The sequence below is a fragment of the Arachis duranensis genome, chromosome 6 (genome assembly GCF_000817695.3).
Source record: "Arachis duranensis cultivar V14167 chromosome 6, aradu.V14167.gnm2.J7QH, whole genome shotgun sequence".
Lineage (NCBI taxonomy): Eukaryota > Viridiplantae > Streptophyta > Magnoliopsida > Fabales > Fabaceae > Arachis > Arachis duranensis.
The window spans coordinates 97,288,461-97,301,520 of record NC_029777.3 but is presented as its reverse complement, the minus strand read 5'-3'; the positions used below and the strand labels follow the sequence as shown (position 1 = coordinate 97,301,520).

General features: G+C 32.9%; 1 protein-coding gene across 1 annotated transcript in view; it reads right to left on the bottom strand.

Annotated features, from left to right (window-relative positions):
- Window positions 1-2,603, bottom strand: part of LOC107494836 (uncharacterized) — a 3,912-nt gene extending 1,309 nt beyond the window's left edge. Inside the window, exons 1-3 of the mRNA XM_052262595.1 lie at window positions 2,521-2,603; window positions 2,249-2,432; window positions 1,762-1,968 (exon numbers count right to left, since the gene is read on the bottom strand). Coding sequence (XP_052118555.1) covers window positions 1,762-1,968; window positions 2,249-2,432; window positions 2,521-2,603 — 474 coding nt within the window. The remainder of the gene's footprint in view (window positions 1-1,761; window positions 1,969-2,248; window positions 2,433-2,520) is intronic.
- Window positions 2,604-13,060: the final 10,457 nt, after the last annotated feature.

Sequence of the window (13,060 nt, the reverse complement as noted above, 5' to 3'; positions counted from 1 at the left end):
ATTAAAATTGTAATTAATTTATTAATAATTATAATAATTAATTAGATTAAATAATTAAATTTTTATTTAATTAATGATTTATATTAATCATTTATGTCATAATTAATATTAAATATTATATATTATTATATTAAATTAGCCGTTGCAAAACTACCGTTATAAAATTAGCTGTTAGAAATTAGCCGTTATTATGTTACCGTTATTATTAATAAATTAATATTTTGTTACTCTATATATACCACTTAGATACACTTCTATTCTCACACTTTCTACTACTCTTCTTCATCTTCTTCCAAGTACATGAGTGGTTATTGTGGGGTTGCAACCATAGTACTTGAGATTGTAGCATTTTCAGACCTTTCGATATGACATGCATTCTTTGGAATTTCTGGTTCAAATAACGATATCAACGTGTTAGATCGTTCTCCAGTGTTCGATGATATTCTAAATGACCGTGCTCCAGAGATAAATTATATTATTAATGGTAACAATTATACTATGGGATATTATTTAGTAAACGGTATTTATCCTGAATGGGCCACATTTGTCAAATCAATCTCAAAGCCACAAGAGGAGAAACGCAAGTTATTTGCACAATACCAAGAAGGGCAAAGAAAAGATGTGGAACGAGTATTCGGAGTGTTGCAAGCACGCTTTGCAATTATATGTGGTTCAGCTCGCTTTTGGGAAAAGAAGAAACTTGCCAATATAATGAGAGCTTGTATTATATTGCATAATATGATTGTTGAGGATGAAAGAGATACTTATGCAGAAAATTTTGCTCAAGGCTTAGAGTATGATGATGTCAAAAATGGCTTATCATAACCTCAACTGGGAGAAGAAGATTTTGCACCATACCATCAATTTCTCCAAAGAAATGCCCAACTTCGAAATAGGCAGCATCATAGACAATTGAAAGAGGACTTGATTGAACACATATGGCAGTTTCACATTGTTTGTCGTCAACTATAGAGTTTAATTATATTTTTCTTTGTATTAAGTAATTTTACAAATGAGTGTAATCTCAAATTATATATTGTGTATTATTGTTATATATGAATTTATTTAATATTAATATCTTTTAATAGTGAATTATTTTTAAATTTAAATATTTAAATTATATTATTAAAAAAAATTAATTACATTACATTTATTTTAAGTATTTCAATTAATTAATTAAGTGGGACTAAAGTTAGTTCCTCCTAATGGAGAAGAGAGAGATATTTTGAGTTCCTATTTACTGTTTATGACATAAAAGCTGACGTGGAGTTACTTTTTATGACAGGTGGACCATAAACAAGAACTGGGATGAGTTTCCTACTGGAGATGGTCTAACATAGTTATTTTATAATATAATAAATTAATCATATTAGATATATACTAAAATTAGCTACTAATGTAAAATATATATTGAAATATAAAATAAATATTAAAAATAAATTAAATTATATATGTATTTATACACAAATATCCGGTGATTAATTTTAATGTACAAATAATATTTTTATAAATGTTATAATGTATGATGTAATAATAAACAAATTATACCAAGTTATTTGGCGGTATAAAAGAGTAAATTTCTTATAATAATATTATATGATTAATTTATTTTTATTAATATTTTAAATTTTTGTATTTGATTATAAATTTTAAATTCTACTAATATAAAAATAAAGTATTGATGTAGGTAATATTAATAAAAAAATGCGTTATCCTCCACCATTTTTGAAATTCTTATGCATAATAGTAACATATATATACCTTGTGCCATGGCGTGTCAAGTTTGGCATTGGAAAGCACATGCAGTCCTGGAGAAACCTCCTGAATGCTAATCTGTTGTCCTTTGGGCCTGTTGGAGATGTATACCATGCATTTTGACTCAATATCTGCAACAATTAAGTTGAACCCATTGTACTTATCAGCCCCTCCTTTTAGGCTTTCAGCAAATTCTCTGGGTCTCTTGCTGCTCTGCATTAATTATCCATTTAAATTCATGTTGTTTGATTACGATGAATTATACGATAAAGATGTAAATTTATATATTTTTTTATGGGATAAAATAATATTTGAAAAAATTAGATCTACATTTTGAACAGTAATAATATAATAAAAAATAATTACAAAAGAAATTTATATTTTCTTTATATAACTTTAATCTGTATAGGAGAGTATTCTTTTGATTATAAACCTTTTTTCTTTATTTATTGTTTATTGATTAATGAACCGTACCATTGACACAATATTTTACCTTAAGAAACAAGAGAGGTAGGTCACCACGAGATTTGGCTTGGGGAGAAGAATGAAGCTCCAAAACATTGGTAAGAAAAGCAACCTTTCCTTCTTTAGAACAAGCCATCCATGTCCCTCCTCCTATCTCATCTTTTCCTCCCAATACGTCACAACCTTCCCACCATGACACTGCCTTCGTAGGCCTAACCTTAACCAAATTAAATTAAATAATTCATTCATTAAAAGAAATTAGTTTTGCTTAAAAGGAGAAAAATAAATTGAAACACGTGCCTGTTGTGATACTCGTCTCTGTTGTTGAAAAGAAGAAAAGGGTAGAGTGGGTGGGCTTGCCATAGAAACAGTGATATACACATTCTTACATGAAACACGAGTCTTTTATATTATTACTCACCAATCTAGCTACAAGCAATGAAATTTAATTAATTAAAGCACTCTGATAATTTTGTGCGTGATGCACTATAATACTGTGAGTGAGAGGCTGAATTTGAATTTATAGTTACATGCTATGTGTTATCCACTTAATCCTTAAAATTCTTTGAGAACTTAACGATAAGATTGATAAATTTGTGAGTTTGACTCCTCATAAATTGATTTTGGATTTTTGCATGAATTGAGAAATTAATATATGAACTAGCTCTAGATAGGATAAACCTCATAATTTTCATAATTTAAGAATACATTTTCAAAATTGTTTGGAATCATGGATTGGTGGGTATTTTTCTCTATCCTTTCTTGTTATAGGCACATGTTTAATGGCATAACATGATGCTTTAAGAAGAAGAAAATTTATCATCTAAGGAACTAGGGATTTATACTTTATAGCCATCATCCGTTTTACGAAAGTATCTATTGTAAATCAATCTCTTAGAGATTACTTAGATATTATTAAAATTGAATCAACACTAAATCTTTAGCTTTTTTTTTAATAATTACCTTAGACGCGTAGTATTTTTTTTATTGCTTTAATAATGGTTGTATTAAACTACATTTGATCCAAAATTATTTCATATAAATTTAATAGAAGTTAAATGAGTGAAATTAAAAGTTAATTGATAATTTACGCTTGTTTGATAAAATTTTTATTTTTTAAAAGTGACTTATAAAAATTAATTTTTAAAAGATAGTTTTTAAAAAGTTTAGACTTGTACATCTATATTTAATAAATTAAATTAAAAATAGCTTTCAATAAGTACAAGTAATAATAATTGTATTTGATAAAATAATTTTTAAAATTTAAAAATACTATAATAGACATAATTATAAACATTAAATTTAAAAATTAATTAATGTACGAGATTATATTATATTTTTTAATTTTAATAAATATAAGTCAATTTTAAAAAAATTTATCTTAAATATTTTTAAACATATTCATATCTTTTAAAAACTATAAATACAAATACATCATTTTTTTAATTTATTAAACACAAAATAAAAAAATTATACTTTTTAAAGTTACAAGGGCTAAAAAATTTTATCAAACTAAACCTACAATACTCAACTCGCCTTTTATTACTTAAATGATTTGATGCACATGCCAAAGAGTTACCAATACAACACATAAATATATCTTTATAAGTAATTATTATTTCCATCTTTCACAGTAACTTTCCCAAATTATTAACACATAATCCAAAAATATTAAGCTAATTAGTCACAGGACAATTATATAACATATAAGAATAATAATTTTTTTTATAAACATATCAAAATGTATTGGAATTAAATAACATGAAAATATTAAATATTATATGATTTTTTATTTATTTATTATCAATATTGATATATTAATAGATACAAATGTGACTATTAATTTACTTCTTTATAACTTAAATAATAATAATAATAATAATAATAATAATAATAGTAATAATAATAATAATAATAATAAAAATAAAATTGCACTATAAAAAAATGCTGAATACCGTTGGATTTACTGACGGAAAAACAAAAATAATTTGCCAGTAATAAATTTACCGTGGAATTTTTCATCGGATATCCAATCCAACAGTATAAACCTCGTCAGTAACAGTTTATCGTCGAATTTTGTTGTTCGCCAGTAACTTACGGTGCATTTTGCGACGAAATTGGTTTTTTAAGCTACAAATTAAATAACTAATGTCAGTTACGCTATAAGGAAGTCGCCGGATGCTGTCGGATTTAGCAGCGGAATAAATTCATTAGTATAAACTTAGCCGGTAATTATTTACAGGCGGATTTTTTCATCCGCCGCTAATTACTAGCGGATATAAACTTTTAATTGACAAAATTCTGGAATTTGTTATCGTTGAATTTCTTTCCCGATAAATCTGACGGTAATATTATTTATTATTAATAATTAAATTAATAGTTACCATGATAAATTCGAATGTAAACTTAAATTTTAATTTTTTTAAAAAAATTGTTTGAAAAATTAATATATATAATTTTAAATATTTAAAGTTAATAATGTCTAAACTAATAAAATTCAAAGTTTTACAATTTCTTATACTAAATTTGTTTATATTGAAATGTTATAGATGTATTCCTTTAATAGTTTTAGTATATGAGAACAATTGCTAACATATTTTTTCAGTAAAAACAATGGAAGAATATAATTTTAAGGTCCACTATGAGTTACTAAAATCTTTATGTTAAGAAAAAATACAAATAAATGATGTTCTACGTACTCAAAGAATTTAAGAACTTCTTTAACTTGGTCTGTAAGGTCATCCACATAGAGTAATGGCTCGTCCAATGAAATGACATTGGCTCCCAACTGCAATAACTATTAAGCAAATGAGAAAGAATCTATTAGACTCTATGAGCAATTGCGCGGAGAGAATTCATAGCTTTTTTTGTTTCAGGCATATGAGAAATGAAAGTCAATACCAAAGCTACAAAAATAGTTTATAATAAATTGATAATCGAAGAGCATTAGAATGTAAAAATTTTCTATTCATACTACTTCATGGTAGGGAGCATCAATATAATAAATACAAAATTTATGAAGTAACAAAGAAGTAGCTTCTGGGCAAAAAAATAGACTTTAGAAACAAGATATATCTGCATAAAGACCTTGTTTTATTTTTCAAAACTTCACAATTATCAAACACATTCTCCCAATACAAAGACCTTGCTGTAATTTGCTTCCAATTCCTCAAAATATTTCTATCCAAAAAAATGTTAAAGCATTTTTTTTCAAATTCAAAATGGAAATAAATTTCATAAAACTGAAAAAAAAAAAGAAAACAAATATACAAACAAGCACGGAAATTGAAATAGTAAACCGAACCTTTACTTGTTTTTACGAAACTGGCTTTTTTTATCCTCACAAACAATCACAAAAATTGAACCTTTACTTATTTTCACCGTAATTCTCACAATACACGCACAAAAATTAAATTAAATTAAAAAATAAACAAACATAAATACAAACTCAGAATATTAATAATTTCAAAAAAAATTCAAACAACTAAACAAACTCTAAACCCCAAAATGTTAAAAAAATCAAAAGAAACTAATCAGAAAAAGAGACTTAGTACAGAAGGTGACGACAAACGAGAGGTGGCCATAACGGAAGTAAGGAATGACGAGATGGAAACGATGAGAAACGAAGATTCTGCTGGAACCGGCAACGACGCTCCTATTGGTGCTGACAATTTTGTTGGACACGGCAACGGTGAGGGAAGACCGATTGGAGAAGGCCGCGACGGTGGTGGACAAGTGTGGAGCAGGAGGCGTTGATGCTGCTGAACGACTACGGTGTAGGACGCGACACGTTGAGGCAGCGATAGTGGCTGAGTGACAGTGACCGGGGATGAGAGTGAGTGAGGGTGGCGGTGGCGAACGGTGGCGATGGGGGGATGACGGTGAGAGGCAAAGAGAAAGAAAAGAAAAATGAGGTTGCTGATATTGCACAAATGAAGGGGAAGAATTTGCAAATTCAAATTTAGGGTTAATTTTACCGGTTGATTTACCATCGGAAAAATCCGGTAACACATAGCCTGTGACCAAAACGGCGGGTTTCTTTTTAATTACCTTACTATCAGATTTTTTCGCCACTAAATTCGATAGTAATGGTCGCAACAATTTCCCTTTTTTCCCTCTAATTATTTCCGGCAAATTTACCATCAGCAAACTGAATCCGACGGTAACTTTTTTATTTAACGAATTCATTGCCAAATCTGCTGATAAATCTGCCGGTAAACCCACCACCTAATAACAGATGATATGATACAATCAAATAATGTATAAAAAAATCCTAGTCACTAAAGATCCTGATAGTCATCGTCGTCGTCGTCCTGCTGGTTCTGCTGCTGAGGCGACAGCCTAGGCGGTGATGTTTGTGCCCCTCCAGCAACGCCGCTACCATCAGCAGTGCCGCTGCCACTAGCACACATCTGATTTTTGTACGGCGCAGAGGTCATCTGTCTCTGTCGTGTATTACAGGATCGCCTGATATCTCTTCTCAATTTCACATAGCTTCTGAGCCTATTAGTGAAAGCTCCGAGTGAGGAGCGGTAGCTACTCCCTCAAATCAATGTCATACTTGGGATCGACGGGCCGACTGGTAGCAACGGCAGATGAATGTCTCAACGTGGATGTGCGGAGATTATCGGCGAAGAACGATCCGAACCTGTAGACGTGATTCTTGTACGGCTCATATACGGCCTCACGCCAAACCATGTTCGTATCGACGAATGATGCAGTGGAGTTGTTGCTGTCGTTTCCAATAGGCTGAGATTGCTGGGTTATGACCTCTAATCTTTGCATGTAGGATTTCTGTGTAACACCTTTTATGATTAGGGTTGCAGTTGATTGAAAATTTTTTATCACATGATGTTTACTCACATAATGATCCGTGGCCCGCTAATCAGCAAATCTCTCGTTGTTCTCCTTTAAGGTGTGAGTATACTTGAAGGTCTCCGCCATCGTCGCATCACAATCCAACAACTTAGACTACACATTTTGACACAACATGTTAAGTCAAATAATAATGATAGTATATTAAGACTAAACGAACTTAACTTAATTCCTAACGAAAAAAATTGCATACCAGCTTGGTCTTTGTCTTCACAAAAGCACTGACCCGCCGGTATACTTCGATGACCTAGCCAATACCCTATTAGCTTTGTTCGTGAGACGGCGATGCTTGAACCCCCTCATCAGTCTCTCAATAGACATAAAGTGTCTTCTTAATATTCGGGTGAAGCCAAATAGTGAGGTGGTCGCGGTGCTCACTTATGTCCTCCAACATCTGCTAAAGCTGTCTAACCATCCGATGTTCGAAGATCTTCTTGATCATGAGATCGTGAGTCTTGTCCCATATAAATTTTTCCTGCAGAAAGAATATTAAGAATTAGTTAATCGAAATTAAATACATAATTAAATAAAATAAAAGATATAAACTAACTGTATATTGAGTTTTTACCGCCTACTTCTGAAATTATCGCTCTTCATTCTTAGTTGGGATCTTCATGTAGCTCGGCCATGAGTGGTCGTACATTAGTTTGATGACATTAGTAGTATACTTCTGTGTACACGCATTATTATTTAGCATAAACATGTCAATGAAAAACTTAAGATTAGTAGTTTACTAAAAAGTTATTTGAAGTAATCTATAAAATTTTAATTATATTTAGATTTTTTTAGAAATTTCTACAGAGTTTCATCTATAACTAGAGTGCGCCAAAAACTCTATCCATCAACAATTCACTTAAACAGCAATATCTATCAACAATCAACAAATAAGAATCAAGAATCAAGCAACAACATTCATCAATCAACAATAAGCAGTTCAATTAATTAAGATTAGTAATTTCATCTATATGGCATTATATGACTTAAGCAGCAACATCCATCAACAATCAAGAATTCTCAAACACTTTCAGCAGTTCAAACTTACTAACCTAAATTGAATCTATCTTAACAACCTAAATTCACTAAAAGTAGAAAATTGAGTGTAGCTAAATTAATCAAACTAACTAAAATGGTTTGTATGTAAAAGCTTAAAATATTATTCACACTGTCAAACCATCAGGCCAAATCATCGTCCGTATGATGGGAGGTGGTGAAGGGACATCCGGCTGGAATCCATGAGAGGATTCTAGCACCACAGTATTTGTCACTGGAGGCGGTGTCATCGAGATAGTGCGCTGTTGAGCAGATGGAGGTGGTGGAGGAGTCTACTTTGATGAAGCAGACACATGAATTCCTTATTACGGGGGTAGCGCAGTAGTATGAGCCACGTAGTTGGGGTTAGGAACCATGATGATTGGCTGGTCTTGTGCATCCATTTTCTGTAGTGTCACAGGGATAGTCGGAATAGAGGACGATGACTGAAAAGTCTCAGGGGTACTAGTAGAACCCCTCCCTCTATCATGACCACGAGATACGACCACGAGATCAATCTGTGACACATCTACCTCTGGTCATGTCTGCAAAGGGCATATCAATTAACACTAGTCACAAAAATAATGTAATAGCAAAGATAAAATTCATAGACACTTCAAATCACATAAATTAGCAAATACAACACAAATTCTATGAAGATTTATATTTTTTGAAAAAAATGTTGGTATAACCTCCTCTAAAGTTGCACATATGTTCATCTTTGCGGTTCCCACAAATCCAACCAACTTCAATCATAAATTAAAACTTAAAAACAGCCACAAGATATCCAAAATAACTTAATTAGTTAACAAATTAGTTGAGTTTCTAACTACTTATGTGTTTTAATTTGTTTATCACCAAACCAATAACTTCATCAATAACACCTCAAAACATGTTTTAATTAGAATAAAAATAAATCAGAACCAAATAACAAACACAAAATTCTAATAACAAATCAGAACCAAAATTATAATAACAAATCATAACAAATCAGAATCAAAACAACGAATACAAAATTATAATAATAAATTAGAACTAAAATTATAATAACAATTATATTTTTTATTGTTGTTATATGTTGTTGTTGTATATATGTTGTTCTATGTTGACTATTTTATATTTTTATTTACGTGAGATCGGATTAACCAGTTCAACTTGTGATCCACCACTTGAATCAGTAACCAATGACCTAGTAGCTTCACTATTTCGATCACTGGTTCAGTTCTGACAACTATGGTAGTGGTAGAATCTGGCAACAGCAACGGTGATGATAAAAACGACGAACAACGCCGAAGAAGGAGGGGCTGCCACCGTTAAAGGGGGATTCTAGAGAGAAGGGGGCTGCCGGAGAGATGAGAGGGGTAGAGAGAGAATAGGAGGCGAGATGGTTAGGGAGAGAGATATAAAGAAATTCAAATGAGGGAGAAGAGGGTTCACGGTTCGAATTTAGGATACAATTACCGTCGAAATTTATTGGTGGATAACCCCAACGGTAACATTTGCAGGTTACCAAAACACAATGTTCCATTAAGTGGGTTTACCGTCGAATTTTTCTGCCAGTAAATTCGATCCTAAACGAGATAATTTTGCATGTATCTCCTTTACATTTATAAATAAGATACATGTAAAAATATCTAATGTACACTGTAAACGAGATATAAAAAGATAAATTTTTAGCTGCTATAAAAGAATGTGCAACCTTTAGCATTTTTCACACACATTTCATATCTTTTTCTGTCATATTTTTCTCACAAAAATAAAGCAGCGATGACCAGTAACAGCGTATACATAGTTGTGTGTGTTTATCCCAATTGTCATATGAAAAATGGCGACAACGGAGTGATATTTTAGTGTGAGAATCCGATACTATTACGCACTCATCGTGTAAGTACGTTGTTGGGTTGAAGAGTTTGATACTGAACAACCTCGGTCGTACAAAAGCGAGGGAGGTCGGAAATGTGGGGTATAGGTTGTTAGCACTCATGGGTAATGGAATTTTCTGGTTTCGACTCTTTCGACTTCTAGGGGACGAGCATGTTCGACATCCATGGGAGGATCATGGCGGAACAGGTGATAGAGCTTTCCACCAAGGTTGGAGATATTGGTCGTGGTGGTTCTGTACACTCGACTTATGTCCAAGACGACTGACCTCTTACACCACCACTCATCCATATCGCCATTCCGGTTGACGAAGCGGAGGAGGACGATGAGGAGTCAGACGAAGAATACGTGGCGGATAGTGCCGATAGTGATTCTTCGGATGGGTTCGATGAGGAGGAGTTTGTATCCGAGACAACCACCCCGATTGTGGCGCGCCATGTCTTGCCTCCACTTCACCCAATTTTCGCGCTATCGGCAGTGCCAAGTCACTATCATAGTCTAGAGCTAGACGCCACAGAACTCCATTTTTTGACACGGGAGAAGATCGAGGATTACAACCTGGACAGTGGGGTAGAGTTTTGGGTCGACCACAGATTCAAATGCCGAGACGCAGTGCTGCAGGGTGTGAAGAATTACAGTATTCTCAGGAGCGCAGAGTACCGGGTGATCGAATTAGATTGACTAAAGTATCATGTGAAGTACCGGCGAGCTGTGGCTAGGTGTCCATGGAGCCTCTGTGTGGTCCTTCGACAGAACCTCGGATACTGGTAAGTTCAACTTTAATTGTGCTTTGAGTACTTCTAAAGCATACGGGACGATGGCGTCGGGTGGAGGAATGGTGTGACTCACTTGCCGGGGTAGTAGAAGGCAAAGCCTCTGAAAAATAAAAAAAATTCAACCTTATAAAGAAATAATTTTAAATATTTGATTTATTGAATTCTTACACTTCTTTTTAGTTTTGTAATTAGATCAATTAATATGATATACAAAACATTAAAGTTAAATAAATATTTTTTTCTAACTTACATCTACTTCTACTTAAGAACATATTTTTATGCTTCTAACTTACACATATTTCTAAATTACATATTACATACTAAACAAAATCTAACTAGAACGTTATAAATAGTAGCAATCTAGCACAAGTAAAACACGGTTCCAAACTAATAATTATATCGTAACAACCTTCCACAAGCAAATAGAGTTCTAAATTTCTACTAGAGACCTACTGCTAAAGCTACAAACTATGTTCTAATTTTTTGCGACTGCCCTAACCATAGCCACATAAAAAAAATCCATATGGGATTACACATAATTAAACAGAACAAAACTAACCTCAAAATCGGCTGCCCTGGCATAATGCGACGTCTCTTGTTGATGTCTCCGCCGTTCCCTGCCTTACGCGCCATCGCAGTAACAGTCGAAAATAGGGTCAGAAAGGGATAATACATAATAGAGAGGAGAAAGTAGTTGATTAGGTCAAATTGGGACCCAGAATCACGTTGTGAATGACATATATTTATAAACGTTGACAGGCCTACTATAAACGAAATAAGAGAAAAATATTTATTTTGGTAAATATTTTTTAAATTATTTATTTTAATAATATTTTATTTACTAAAATAAAAAATCCCTAATATCATGGGTTTAGAACACCAAAAAAAATTATAAAATACTAAAATTTGTGATTACCATATGAACTAAGTGGTTAAAGAATAATATTTATATGAGATATAGATATTTGAGAATGCTAATAAATCCATATAAAAAAATTAAGTAAAGTGTAGATCTTTCTTTTATGACAGGTATATATTGAAGAAAATCTCATGCCCTAAGCTGTTCAAGCTGTGATGTTGATGGTTTGATGAATTAGAAGGAATTAAGAGAGGGAGAGAGATAGGTTCTTCTCATTATTGGAGAGAATGAAAAATCCCCCTTTTGAAAAATATTTGTTGAGTTATTACACCTTATATACTATGTACTTTTTTTTTATGTACTCTCACTAAAAAATAATTACAATGGTAAACCTATTATTGATAAAGAAATAATCTAGGTAACACCCTCCCGCAAGCTAGAATTGTGTAAATCTAACAATCCTAGCTTGGAAACATTGGCAAGAAAAGGACCCGGTGGCAGAGCTTTGGTAAGAAAATCAGCAAGTTGATCCTTGGAACGAACTGGCATAAGATGAATGAGATCAGACAAATGCTTTTCACGAACAATGTGGCAGTCCACTTCAATGTGTTTAGTTCTTTCATGAAAAATGGGATTATTGGCAGTCCACTTCAATGTTTAGTTCTGGTTGTCACAGAATAGAGTGATAGACTTTTGAAGCGGCAAGCCAATAAAATCCATTAAGAAAGATAACCAACTAGCTTCACAAGTGGCAACAGCAAGAGACCTATATTCAGCTTCTGCAGAGGACTTGGCAACTGTGGTTTGCTTTTTACTCTTCCAGCTAATGAGCGAGTTCCCAAGCATGAAGCAATAACCGGAAACGGAGCGACGAGTATCGGCACAGGTAGCCCAGTCAGCATCGACAAATCTAGTGAGATGCAGATTAGAAGTAGAGGAGAAGAAGAAACCAGTTGCAGGTCGGCCTTTTAAATATCGGAGTACACGAAAAGCAGCCTGTAGGTGAGAAGTTGTTGCACAGTCCAAAAATTGGCTCAAACGACCCACAACATAAGAGATATCGGGTCTAGTATTTGTGAGGTAAAGGAGTCGGCCGATGAACTGTCTATAAACAGTGTTGTCTGTTAAAATGGTACCTGATTCCTTTGAAAGTTTCTGACTATAATCAAATGGAGTAGAGAGAGGCTTGCAATCTAGATAACCAAAATCTCTGAGAAGGTCCATGGTGTACTTCCGCTGATAAATGTGAATTCCAGAGTTAGAGCGTGCTACTTCCATTCCCAAGAAGTATTTGAGATCACCAAGATCCTTTATTTTGAATTTGTCATCCAAATCTTGCTTGATGGAATTGATTTCACCAATGTCATTCCCGGTTAAAACCAAGTCATCAACATATACTAGAATGGCAGTGAAGCTTTGA